The sequence below is a fragment of the Hipposideros armiger genome, unplaced genomic scaffold (assembly GCF_001890085.2).
Source record: "Hipposideros armiger isolate ML-2016 unplaced genomic scaffold, ASM189008v1 scaffold_352, whole genome shotgun sequence".
Lineage (NCBI taxonomy): Eukaryota > Metazoa > Chordata > Mammalia > Chiroptera > Hipposideridae > Hipposideros > Hipposideros armiger.
This window is the reverse complement of record NW_017731702.1, coordinates 1,741,088-1,755,219: the sequence shown is the minus strand read 5'-3', so window position 1 is coordinate 1,755,219 and position 14,132 is coordinate 1,741,088. Positions and strand designations below refer to the sequence as shown.

At 35.2% G+C, this 14,132-nt stretch overlaps 2 protein-coding genes across 5 annotated transcripts in view; one reads left to right on the top strand and one right to left on the bottom strand.

The window, feature by feature from the left end:
• The window catches only part of ERCC8 (ERCC excision repair 8, CSA ubiquitin ligase complex subunit), a 45,696-nt gene extending 32,201 nt beyond the window's left edge, over positions 1 to 13,495 (bottom strand). The window contains exons 1-5 of the mRNA XM_019661541.1: positions 13,332 to 13,495; positions 10,911 to 11,006; positions 6,962 to 7,063; positions 3,118 to 3,241; positions 1,570 to 1,576 (exon numbers count right to left, since the gene is read on the bottom strand). Coding sequence (XP_019517086.1) covers positions 1,570 to 1,576; positions 3,118 to 3,241; positions 6,962 to 7,063; positions 10,911 to 11,006; positions 13,332 to 13,408 — 406 coding nt within the window. The 5' untranslated portion in view covers positions 13,409 to 13,495. The remainder of the gene's footprint in view (positions 1 to 1,569; positions 1,577 to 3,117; positions 3,242 to 6,961; positions 7,064 to 10,910; positions 11,007 to 13,331) is intronic.
• Positions 13,496 to 13,544: 49 nt separating this feature from the next.
• NDUFAF2 (NADH:ubiquinone oxidoreductase complex assembly factor 2) overlaps positions 13,545 to 14,132 on the top strand; it is a 184,756-nt gene continuing 184,168 nt past the window's right edge. For 2 of the 4 annotated variants that reach the window (XR_002126131.1, XM_019661550.1), the window contains exon 1: positions 13,545 to 13,755. Coding sequence is in view for 2 of the 4 variants with exons in the window: in XM_019661550.1 (XP_019517095.1) it covers positions 13,629 to 13,755 (127 nt within the window). In the remaining 2 variants the exon portion in view is untranslated. The remainder of the gene's footprint in view (positions 13,756 to 14,132) is intronic. The other 2 variants (XM_019661548.1, XM_019661551.1) reach the window with 2 other exon arrangements.

The following is a 14,132-nucleotide window of genomic DNA, read 5'->3' as shown; positions in this document are numbered from 1 at the left end:
TATATATATATATATATATATACACATATATGTATATATATATGTATTTTAGGCTTTGAGGACCAACTACTCATTTCTGCCACTGGTGATTCAAAATGGCAGTAGAAAATAAATGAACATGTCTGTGTCCAATAACACTTTGTTTACGAAAAGAGGCCATGACCCACACCTGGCCCAGAATCTAGACTTGGCTTGTTGGCTGCAGTTAGCTGAGCTCTGCTTTACAAAGCTGAAGAAAGTTTTAAAGTAGGGAAGACTGGTATTGCTATAAAAGATCATTCATATCAACTTTCAGAACTGACTGCCAGTCCTACAATATCTCACCAGTATTCTCTGCAACATTCTCAGCCACTTCAAACTTCCACTCTCCATAAACATCTCCACTTGGTCACAACAGGTGATCTGATCTTTTATTCCAAAGAGAAAATAGGAGCCAATCAATGAGAATTCCTTTAATGTTATCAACAAACTTACAACACATTTGCTTTCACTATCTTTTTTTCCTTCTTCACCCCTGTTAACATGGGAAAATGATCCTTCTTGGTATTTAAAGATAACTCCCTCATCCCATACATTATCTCTTCTATCTTCCTGATATCTATAACCTCTACCTCCCTACCAACTCATTCCCAAAAAAATGTTCAAGTCTCTTTCATCTTAACAGCACACTCCTCCCCAAGACAAAACAAAACCAACCAACAACCAACCAAACAAACAAACAATCAAACAAACAACCTTTTCACCAAAATTCCTCCTACTTTTCACAGGAATAAAAAAGAAAAATCCTAACATTTGTATGGATTCACAAAAGCCCTCGAATATCTAGAACAATCTTGATAAACAAAAACAAAGCTGGAGGCATCACATTTCTTGATTTCAAACTGTATTACAAAGCTGTAGTAATCAAAACAGTGTGGTATTGGCATAAATGCAGACACACAGATCAAAGTGACAGAATAGAGAGCCCAGAAATAAACCCAGGCATACATAGTCAGCTAATTTACAACAAAGGAGCCAAGAATTACAAAGATGATAGTAGTCTCTTCAATAAATGGTGTTGGGAAAACTGGACCACCATGTATAAAAGAATGAAACTGAATCATTATCTTATACCAATAAATTAACTCAAAATAAACTAAAGACTTCAGTGTGAAATCTGAAACCATAAACTCCTAGAAGACAACATAGCGGTAAACTCCTTGATGATTGGATCTGACACCAAAAGAAAAATAAACAAGTGGGACTACATCAAGCTAAAAAGCTTCTCAACAGCAAAGGAAACCATCAACAAAATGAAAAGGCAGTCTCCAGAATGGGAGGAAATACTTGCTAATCAAGTATCTGAGAAGGGGTTAATAGCTAACACATATCTAAATATCTTAAATAAAAAGAACTCATATCACTCAATAGCAAAAAACAAACCAAACAACCCAATTAAAAAATAGGCAGAGAAACTAACTATAGCCATTTTCCCAAAGAAGATACACTAATGACCAACAGGTACATGAAAAGGTACATCACTAATCAACAGGGAAATGCAAATCAAAACCACAATGAGATATTGATAACCTTGCACCTGTTAAAGAATAATAGGATATTATCAAAAAGATAAGAAATAACAAGTATTGACAAGGATGTGGAGAAAAAAGAACCCTTGTGCACTGTTGGTGGGATTGTAAATTGGTGCAGCTACTACGGAAAACAGTATGGAGGTTCCTCAAAAAGTTAAAAATGGAACTATCATATGACCCAGGAATCTCACTTCTGGATAGCTGTCCAAAGATAACAAAAACACTAATTTGAAAAGATACATTAACCCCATGTTCATTGCAGCATTATTTACAATAATGAAGGCACTATGCCAAGTGATGTCAGACAGAGAAAGACAAATACCAGGTAATCTCTCTTATATGTGTAATATAAAAACAAACAAATTCATAGAAACAGAATAAAATGATGGTTACCAGGGGGCAGGGGATGTAGATATGGGGAGATGTTGGTCATAGGGTACAAACTTCAACTTATAAGACAAATAAGAGAAGGGAAAAGTTGCCTAAGGAAGGGGACTTGAGGCAGGGAATACAACACAATCAAAATGTGATTAGAAGGCAAAAGGAGACCAATTTAGAGGCAGCAAATCATTTATGTTGAAAAGAGGTAGAAGCTAAGGTTGAGGGAGTAGGGAGTGAGGTTACGGAGAACTTAGAATACCAGGCTGAAATCACAGACAATGGGAATCACTTGAGAGGTTGGGTAGAGACAGGATGAAACTGCTTTATAATTAAGATTCATTCTGGGGTAGAAGTTACCATGGAAAATGTGAGAAGAACAGTAATGCAAGAAAACTAGTTAGGAGTTTTTAGTAGTAGTCTAGATATACAGTGATGGTGAGGAAAATAGAAAGGAGAACTATGAGAGAGTTTGAAGAAAGACTACTAAGATTTGAGGACTAAATGGATGTGAGGAATGATCATGTTTAGTTTGTAACATGTTAAGTTTGAGATGACACCACATTCAAGTAAGAGGTTCTGGACAGGTACTAGAGCTCAGGGAAAGATTAGCACTAGAAATACAAATCTGACCAGATATAAAAACTATTATCTACTGTCAACCTTTACTAAGCTGCATTAATAACTTTCTTTTCCTCTAAGTTTTTATTTTTAGTTCAATAGGAGATAAATCCAATTTTCTTCCTTATGCCACTAGACCATAGTTGTTTTCAAATAATAAAAATAATAGCTAATGGTTTTTGAGCACTTACTATATGCTAGGTACTGTTCTAGTTTTTTTACATATATCAACCTTCTTAATCCTCACAACCAGTCCAATAAGGTACAATCATTACCCACATTTACAGATGAGGAAACTAAAACAGAGAGGATCAGACACTTGCCTGTCATACAGCTAGGCAGCAGCAGACCAACATATGAACTTACGCAGTCCAGTTCTCTTTAACAACTATCCTGCTTTCACATCTAACATACATCATATCTTAGCAATACTGAATTTCTATCTCATTTCTATTACTAAAAATCATATCTCATCATACTAAAATGGTTTAGGATTAAACTCTCCTTCACCCTGCAGAGCCATTAGGAAAAGTTATCATATACTTACTTGTAATGTATTTGTATCCCATACTTTCAGGGTTTTATCAAAGGAGCTTGATGTGAACATGCCAGTGTCATGAGGATACCACTGCACAGTCTCCACACTATATTTGTGGACATCAGGATGATTTCTACAAAACAGCAATCATATAGAGATAACTGACTTATGTGAATTTGAAGTTGATCCTATATTAACAAACAGCAGTCGCAGGAAGGATGATATGGCCAAATCTAGATCACAAGCCTGTGTTCTAGCTGTCCAGGAAAAGAACATTCAAGCACCTCTAGTTTCAGGCTTTCATCATGTGATGCGGAGGCCTGCATCCTACTGAGGCTCATACAATGAGACTTCCTATTTCTGTGCTATCACCTGGAGGGATCACACAGCCACACTGGACCTATTCATGGGAGGGGCAGTGACTTCCTTACGGGAAGAGATACCTAATCTTGTTTTGAATTTGCTATTCCCAATATCATTTTATCAGTATTATCTATCATTCTTAGAATTGCTGAATGCCTCACATACTTCCATGGTACCCCAAACAGTGTGGCTTTAGATCAAGGAACTTATTCTATGACAAACGAATGCAACTGGTAGATGCCCATGGAATCGCCTCTTATGAGACCCATCACCCATAGAAACATGGTCTGTTGATGACTGTTATATCAGCTACAATACCCCACCTTGTGAGGGTACTGTATTGTCGTGAAGGATGCAGTACATGCTCTGAAGCAGTGCTCAACACAGTATGTGTCACTTTACTATATCTTAATTCAAACAAACTGGCTCTTAAGAAGCACTTATGAGATAATGGAGGGCAATTTGAACACACTGGATACTTAATATCCAGATTTACCGTGTATGTGAATATTGCGGTTATGGTTATAAAAAATATCTTTTAGAGATACAAATAATTATGAATAAAATATGATTCTGGATTTGCTTCAAAATAATCTTCAGAGTGGGTGGATGGAGTAGAAGATTAGTTATGACTGATAGTTGTTAAAGCTGGCTGAAGGGTACATGGCTCATTATACTACTCTCTACTTTTGTATATGTTAGAAATTTTCCATAATAAAAGTCGTCAGAAGACTACCGCAGCCCTGTGCAGACAGGACCATCACAAGTTCTGATTCCTTAAGGTGAAGGTTTGGATCACAATACAGGGTAAAGGACCTGGAACACTTGTGGTGCTACCTGAAGGAATGAGAACATGAAAAAAAGGAAAAGTCTTAAGAGTCACTTCTGGCCTTGAGGCAGCGGCAAAATATAAGGACTCTAGTGCCAACCCATATTTCCTTTCTTTCTGTCATGTATATATTTATATATTTTAACTAATTTAATTTCTCCTTTCTTCTCTCTTATCTCCATTATTATATACAGGTTAACTTTACAATTGAGTCCACAGATTGTATACTACTGACACCAGATCATGTAAAAAACTGGAAAAATGGGACACTATCTTCAACTGGAGCTGGATGTGGTAACTGGGTAATAGACTGACGGTCATCACCCTTTGGGGAAAGGGGTGATCCATTTTTGGTTGTATGGTGGATACTTGCATTAGTTTAGGCTGGAACTGTTTTTTTTTTTTTTTTAGAGGAAGGGTAAGTATGGGAAGAAAGGTGTATATGGATGTTGGATAGCCAAATGCGTGGATTGTGGTACACATGTGCCCTTTTCTTGGCTGCTGAGCACCCAAACTCCTCGTTTGGGGGAAATCCCGTGTTTTACTGAAAGGCGGGACCCTGACTCTTGTTGCAGAAAAGGACTCCAGAAATTCTCTCCTTTCCTCTTGGCAGCAAGGGCATGGACATGAGTACTGGGCTTCCTCCAACTCCTGCCTGGGACTCTAAAACTCCAGCGAGTAGTGTAAATCCCAGGGATAGTTAACAATTATTTATAGCTGTAGTTGATTCTGTGTTGGTGACATGTAACAGAACCCAAACTAATTAGTTCCTTGGTGTAACCTTGACTGTGTCTACCCTAGTTTCTTTTGCTTTCTGCTCATTTTCTACATTTGATTTTGACACCTTCCTGCCAGTTATGTGAGATACTAATTATCTTCCCCAAAATTTCTGCTTAAAATAAGCAGAATTGAATTCTCTTTGCTCCTTAGAATCTTGATCTATACAGATGTTTTCCAGTTTTAAAACAAATCTTTAATGTAGTGACCACAAATAAAAGCTCATTTATATTTTAAATTTTCATTTTAATTTAAAATAGGACAAAATATTGTATTATTCCTTTACTATATATGACCTGTTATTCTCATTCACATCTAATAAAAATTTTGGTAGAGGAAAGGAATCTTTTTGGTGTTCCAGAAAAAACACATTAAGTAAAGCCAGAACCCATAAATATCAGGAAACAGCATAAGCCACATTAACTCAATAATGACTTTTAATGAAATTATTTTTTAAAATTAATATAAAGTCTTTGGATGTAAACATGCTACTTTATTTTGTGAAGACATTCACTATATGCCCATTTACATTCAAAGTCATACTTTTTAAGACAGAGTTTGAATTCAAGAAGAAAATTATAGTAAAGCAAAAGATGGATGCACTAAGCATTTACTTGACCTTCTACACCAGAAAAGCAGCTCCTTCATGGAATAACATTATATAGCATGTGGCTATATAACAAATTAAACAAGGCTAAAATGTTAGCTAAGATAAAATAAGATGAAAATGAATTAAATTAATATGTCTTTCACTTTAGAATTTAGTGTTTTTGGTTTTTTTGGTGGGAGTGGAGAGTATAAAATGGTATAAGCCTCTTAGAAACTAAGGTTCAAGAATATTTGAGGTAGTATTTTGCTTTGTACCAAGTTTCTCTATATTACTTCCCATCTACGCAGTGGTTTTACAGTTTCCAATTTGCTTTTTGAAAGATATTTCATTTAATTCTCACAGAAACCTTATAAGAATAATGTAAGGTTCAGAGAAATAGTTTCCCAAGTCTGTATTTCCAAAGTGAAGCACCAGAGCCAAGAAACAATCATAAATCTCCTCACAAATATTCCATGGACTTACACACCTATCCTAGTGCTTTGGGAACACCTCTAATACAGAGTGGTTGTTGATATTAATGTTCATGAAGTGTTTCCTCTTGAAAGCATTTCTCAATGCCTATTCTCTCTGTAAATTCAAAGGTCTGCTCAATATCAGATAAGATACAGGTGACAAGAAAGAATTAAGAAAGAAAGAATTAACAGACAATTATAAACAAACTACAACAAAGTCACAAAACATTTTATTAAAGACTTAAAAATCATTCTCACAAGACTGGAAAAACAGTCAAGAATAGTAAAAAAAAACTCAAGACAAAGAGAGGTAAGCTTTTAAGTTAGGAATCTTTGAGTAAGTAAGTAGAGAGTTAAGAGGGCTGTGTGAGCATGTGTGTATGTTTGGTGAGGGATTGCCAGTATATTTATTGCTTCTAGCCATTAATCTTTTTGTTCTATTAATACCAGTTGAAAAATCTAATTTGTGTTTATAATTAGCTGAAAGACTAATAAATGAATCTTATACTAAGTGGTACTAAAAACAATAATTAGTCAGTGAAGTGTGCTATGTACATATAGAATAAAAAGGACATAATCAAAAGTTTTTTAATAAAATCCTTTTGAAAACTGATGTCAAAGTTGTTTGGGAAAAGTCAGATTAAAAACAGATACACCTGAATTTCAGTTATTATTTTTAAGAAAATATTAAGAGATAGCCATGTAAATACATTATTTGAACAATTTGCTTGAGACATTCATATGACTATTTGCACACTTCGCATTTGATGTAAAAAACATTCAACTGTTTATAATTTCATGAATTATATTTTTAATACACACCTGTCAACAGAACACACTGCTTTACATGTGTAATAAGGTTTTCTGCTGGAGTTCTCAAGATCATAAAGTACAATCACACCATCTGAACCACCTGATAACATGCTAATAATAAAAAAATTAGTATTAATTTATCATTTTATGTAGTTGATTTATTTGATTGCATATTTCTGAAAATTACTAATCTGTAAACAACCAAATGTATTATGTCCACAAATACCAAGTAAACCTTCATTAATATAGACCTCAATAAACTAAATTTTGTTAATCTAATATTTGTACAAGAATGAATATGGAAAGATTCCATCTGTGATCATTTAAAAATTTACCTTCATAAAAAATGTACCTTCATGATATCAAAATGAAAGAATAGAAACAAGATGGCAAAAGATATTTCTTACTATAAAGTGAAATATTACAAAGTTATATTAAATGTCCTAATTACAACTATGTTAAATGAAAATGGAATCAGACAGACAGCTATTACTGATGCTAGATAGCTGTCTGATCCTGGGCAAGTAATTTCACCTGTTTAAACCTTTCAACATTTTGGAAAAGGGGGACATTTTCATCTAAATCATAAAGTTAACGCAAATATAAAAATAATATGCAAAGTTCCTTTTACAGTACCTGGCCAAAAAAAAAAATCAACAAATGTTAGATTTTACCCCCTCTATTATGAACACATTTACTCAATTCATTCAACTTTGAGAAGTGCAATATGCCAGGTACTCTGCTGATACAACTGTGAACAAGACAGGCATGGTTCCTTTCTTCCCAGAGTTTAAAATCTATTGTAGTCGGGAAGACAGAGCTACAAATTTATATACCTACATAAAGGATTGTGATTTGCTGATATTATCGCTCACCATCAATCCTCATGTTGCTGTCTCTCTACTCACTGTGGTTCTCTGATTTTATTCTCTGGTAGATTCCTAAGACAGGGATAATGAGAACCATAGTCCCTGAATTCTTATGTTATTGACAATTTTTCTGTCCTTTTATACTTGAAAAATCAGTCTGACTTATAAAAATCTTTGGCTCATTTTATTTGAACATCTTAGATAAGAAACTTCATTTCTTTGGGTATAAAGCCCCAAATCAAAGTCTAGTTACAATATGATTTTCTTTCCTTTACATATAGTTTCAGATCTTATTTATTCTAGGAAAGTTTCCTTGGATCATAGTTTTAATATTTATTCTGTTCTCTTCCTTTGGGTTTCTTTGAGAACTCCTACTAAATGTGTGGTAGATCTCCTTTGCCTATTATCTATTATACTTATGTCCCTATCTCTTGAATCCTTTTTTCTCCACTTCTTTTTTATTTAAAGAACTTCCTCCTTTCCACCTTCACCTAAGGACTTATCTCTTGTATTTATTTGCCTGTGTTCCTTATGCTTTAGTCTTCATTTCTGAAACATTTTTCTTTTATTTCTAATTTTTTCTTGAGTTGGTACAAGCTCCTTATCTTGTTGTCAACCAGTTACAAAAGGTTCATGAACTAGCAGCATGTCCAAGTAGCAATACCAATTTGTAGAACAATTAGGTTAATTTAAAAGTAGTTCTTCAAAGTTCTTTGCTCAGTTTTGAAGTCCAACATCATGATGATGGGCAGTAAAGAAAGACAACAAGTAACACCACACTGAAGTATTTTTTTTTTAATATATATTCAACGTTAGCTTCATTACAAAGATTTTGTAGTTCTGTTTAACTGTAGATAGAGAGAAATATTTGTAAATTTTAACAACTACAACATTTATCTTGGTTGATAAAAATATTGCATCTTGTTTGGACACAGACATGAGTTACATGTGTGCCATAACCAATTCCAAAAACATTTATACTTCATATATGAACTTTGTGAAATATTTTTTTACCATGGCACTACATGTACTATCAAAACAAAAACAAATATTTTCAAAGTTGAACTTTTAAATTGAATTTAAATGGTATTTTCAATAATGCCAGATATTTCATCTTTCCTAAAATGACTTCTAAAAAGTTATTCTTTGCTAAAATGACTTCCTTTGATTTCATTAATTGGGTGAAAAAACTGAATCATTATTGAAATTAACTGACTGTATTTGAAGTATATGATGGCACTGACATTATTTAACTGTGAGATTATTATTCTGTAACAGAGTAAATTAAGAGATATGGCTTCATGTTTTTATATGGACAAGGTAACCTGGTATTAAAGATAAATGAAATTAACTTAGAAGAACTGGAGGTATAAAAGAAAAGTCAAGCTTTACAGATGAAATGCAAACGCACTCTTTGAAGTTGTACCTCTTAAAATAACTCCTACCTTTGGAAACAAATGCTTTTTTACCAGATCTACGTATTCTGTTTTCCATTCTGGTTTTACAGCTTTCATGGTTGGTAAATATTAACAACTATTTTGAGCAAGTTTCATGTGCACTGATTTTCTTAAGAAAAAGTAAGATTAGGATATAATTTTCCATTACATACATTTTCCTTTTTATTTCTCTCTTTTCTGCCAAAAGGGTTTAATGCAAAATACAAGTCTTAGCAAACAATGAAATAAACAGTTGTAGATTTTTACCACACAATAAAGGGAGAAACGATTTTAGTGAGAATCTTGACTTTTCTCTATATGCTCTGCAAAACTCTTCAGCCTGTATTTCTCACACATATTTCATGCATATATAATTTCCCACATTTCTCATTGACTCTGCTAGTTGGTAGCCTACTGGCTTCATGTACTTCACAGGTCAAACAACTGATTACTATCCAAAATGGCTGACTGGAGAAGCAGCACCAAATATTTTTTCCACCAGCACTCAAGACCAAAAATAATCAGCTATCCCTTGCTGTTCTTGTCTGCATTATTTTATAAGCAAATACTCCACAGCTATCCTTGAATAGGAGGTGCGACGTTAAGCCTGGACAAGTTCAGGAAAAAGAAGAGTTATTGCTGGTCATCTTTTAGATTTAACCATGTGTTAAAGTGAGCATTTGTTCTCTGTTCCTGTCTCTCATATACTACTAGGTGAGACCATGAAGCTGGCAATAAAAAATAGAATTCTATCAAATCTTTCCTGGCTTATTTTAATGTAAATATTAATAGTAGTAATATTTCATCATAATACAAAAATTGTGGGGCAAATGCTACACATAATATGACATGATAAACTTTTTCTTTAGTTACTTTTATACTTGTTCTAATTAACAGACTACATGAAGAATTTTGAACTTTCTTGTAACAGTCATGTGGGGGTCAAGATGAGTTTTAAATGAAGGGATAGCATGTTTGGATTTGCATTTTTCAAAGCAGTTCAGCTACTTTGTGGAGAATATACTGAAAAGGGTAAAAGTATAGGTGATAACGCTTTTGATTAACAGTAGTGGCAACCATTTATGATATGCCAGGTCCTATGCTAATCATGTTAAATATAGAATCTCAATGAATCTTCACAACACACTTGTTAGGTATTATTGTTCTCATTGTATTGCTAAGGCAACTGAGAATTCGAAAAGGTAGGTAAATTGCTCATAGTCACACAGCCGATAAAGGAGTAAAACCCAAAGGAACTCAAATATAAGTCTGGTTTGCTTTAAACTTAATTCTCTAAAATATATTTCTGCTTTTTAATATTTGTTTCCCCATTAGACTCATTGAGAGTAGCAACTATGTTTTAAAATAGCAGCTAGTTACACACCCCAGCATTTAAAAGCCTTCTGCATCTAAAAGAAGTTTAATGTTTGCTGATTTAACAATGAATATATTTATATTAAAGCATTTAGAAATGTTTATCTGGAAACATTTTGTAGGTTTGAAGTTCTGTATTTATTTAAAATTAGTAATAGCAGATTAAAAATGCTACAATTTAGAATTTTTACTAATATTTATGAATCTTCACATAATCTGAAAGCAAGACTTTACTGCATCTCATTTAGAAAGAAAAATGTGTAACTATAATAAACTTACTATCTCCCTTCCACAGGTTCAATGTCAAGGGTGTTAACTCCATTGCCATGGATCCTTTCAACATCTCTGTCTTTGTTTAACTCCAGTCCCAAAACCCTTTAAGAAAATATAAAAATTAAATGGGGAAAACAGATAAAACTAAACAATAAGAAATTAATTTGAACATAAAAATGTCCTTACCTTACCAAGATTACATATACTACAAAAATCGCAAGTAATGCTTAAATCTCTTTCTATCACACATCAAGGGGATTTTTAGATTTTTAAAGACCTTACACGAATGTAAAAAATATCAACAGTAAAAACAATTACATATAAAGGATTTATCCTGAAGCATTATTCTAAATTTCATTTAAAGAGTGTATTTTATTAAGTTATTATGATATTTAGAGACAAACAAATTTTCATTTAAATTCTGATAAACTTAACTGAGGACACCTAGTGGACAAAAGCTTAAACGACAATATTTTTAAAAAATTCTCGAGTATTTCTTATGCCTTAGGCATAAATACAAAACGAGTAAGTTCAACAATTAGGCACATTTAAATAAAGCCAATTAAATATTTATAAATAAAAATGATTAACAAGTACTCTCACAAATTAAGACAAATGAAATTTCTGATATTCCATAACTGTGAACCATCATTATTCTGGTGAGGATATTAAGATTAAATGAGTTAATACATTAAAAAGTGCTCATTACAATTCCTAGACATAGTAAGTGCCTAGTGAATGTTAACTATCAAAATTTGTCTTAATCTATTGGATGTTAAAAGGAATTTACATTACTGTAACCAGAATGATTTTTAAATTCATTATTAATCAATATTAATTTATATGAAATTTTAATTTATATGAAATTTTTTAGCCTATCAAACTATCAGTTTTTTAAAAAAAAATACACAGTGCTAGCAAAGGTATAAACTGATACTTTTACACACTGACAGTAGCAGTACTAATAAATAAAAGCATTTTGGAAATCATTTTAGCATATCAAGTGTTTGATTTAAAGATATACATGGTCCTTTGTATTCTAGAAGACACTTTTGCCTTAGGTTTAAATATCCAGTCTAACACTTTCAAACACTTACCTAATTCTCTGTTATTGATCGATAACAACAACAGTTAAAATTAAGAGCCTACTATTTGTTGACATTGTAATCTGTGGTAAAAAGTAGGAGACTTACTAGATGGTAGGTTATAGTATTAAATGCTTTTCCTGATTATAAAACTAAGACATAAGTAATTTGTCCAAGGTCATTCATCTAATTATTGTCTGAACTGCATCTGAGGACTGACATTTTTTTCCTCCCAGACCACTATGTTGGCCTGCCATTTCTGAGCTTCAATATTTCACCAGAAAATAATTTTTCACATTTTTCTATTGAAATTTCCATTTCTTCTTAAAATATTTTCCTATTTGATGATTATTCAAATTATAACAGTAATATGTGCTTCTTGTAACAAGTAAAATATCATACAAATATCTGTAAAAGGAATCATCCCTTCCTTGAGTTCTCTTCTAACAGTGGGAAACCTGCCTTCCATTATCATTAATGTGTTCATTTATTTGACCAATCCCCCTACATATAACTAATCTCCCATCACCACTACCATCCCCTCCTCCTACACGGATGCTGCTCACCAGGCTTGCACTTTGAGTTCAGCCTCCTGCAACACTCTTATCACCTGAGCTTGTCAGTCCCCACACTTACACTACTTTCTCAACCTGCTCAGGCTCTGAAATATCACTCTAGGTCAGCTTAATCCCTACCCATGTTTGGAAGCCTACCTCTGCCTAACCTAAAGACCTGAGGACTGGGCCGGCCAACTGGCTCAGTTGGTTAAGAGCTCGCTCAAGAGTGGGAGCTCTGAGCAACAGCGGTTCGAGTCCCTGCCCGAGTTAAGATGCCAACAGGTGGCTGGATGGCTCAGTTAAAAAAAAAAAAAAAAAAAAAAAAAACCCTGGAGGAACCATTATTCCGGGGGAATCCTATCCTAGGATGATAGGGGGGTGGGGTACACAGGTAATACAGAATAAACCAAAAAAAAAAAAAAAAGTCAATACAGCAGGCCTGAGGCTGCTATCCTTAGAAAGGCTTGCTTGCAAGACTGGGCCTTGCCTGGTTCCTGAAATTTCAGGAGGATTCCCATTATTCCTGGATAAGAATGGTTCACTGTGGCTAAACTATTTGGAGCAAACAAATAGTTTGCTTTACGTTAAATACTTGCTTTCCTTCTGGGAGTCTGAAATTTTGGTACATGCTAGGAATTTTGGTCCATGTTCTAAAAGAAGAAGAAAGCCGGGTTTGGTGGAAGGAAAGTGATAATGAGGCGCGAAAAGTGCTAACGCAATGCTAACGCAGCCATTGGTCCAAATTTTAACTGGCCTGTTAGAGAAAAGAGTCAGATTTACTATACCTTCGTGTGGCCTCCACTCTTCGTAGACGAAGAGGGTCGTCTAATCCGGTTTGTCGCGCTGACAAAAACCCTAGCATCACGTTCCTTTACACTGGATAGAGGACTGGACGCCGCCATGACAAAGCTCGGAGAGACTGTAACAACACAGTCTCCCACTGGTAGAGCAATGATGCCATTTGACCAATGGTGAGCGCAGTTACTGGTGGGACGCTGGTAGGTGGGGTCAGCGGCTGGGGCGTTCTTGTTACGGTCGCGACGGATTGGGCTGCTGCTCGCGCTGGAACCTAGGCGGCGAGCATGGGTCGGTCTCAGAATTTGTTCCGCGCCCTGTGGAGAGCGCTGTCAAAGGAAGTGAAGGAGCAAGTGGGCACAGACCAGTTCGGGAACAAATACTACTATATCCCGGAGTACAAGAACTGGAGAGGTGAGATGAGAGCGAGGGCAGCGGTGGCGTGGTCAGTAAATGAGTGGAAAGTGAGAGCGTCTCGTTCACTAACGCAACTTGCGTGCGACATTTGTGATGTCATATGAGTGACAACCCCGGTTTGTTAACCCCGCCGCTCCTTCACTCTGATGGCCTTCGCGGAGCGGCCTTGTGCCGCTGCGCGGACGGGTTTGTGTCCGCGGTCCCTGCGCCGCAGCGCCCGCCGTGGCCCGCGCGAGCTCGGCCCGCACCTCTCCAGTCCCTGCGCCGACAACCACGCGGGCGGAGGTCTCCCCGGTGTTGGTCCTTGCCATTGGGCGACTCGACAGGGACAGGTCCACGGAGGTCTTCTACCAGAGGTCCTCGGAGGGGGAGGA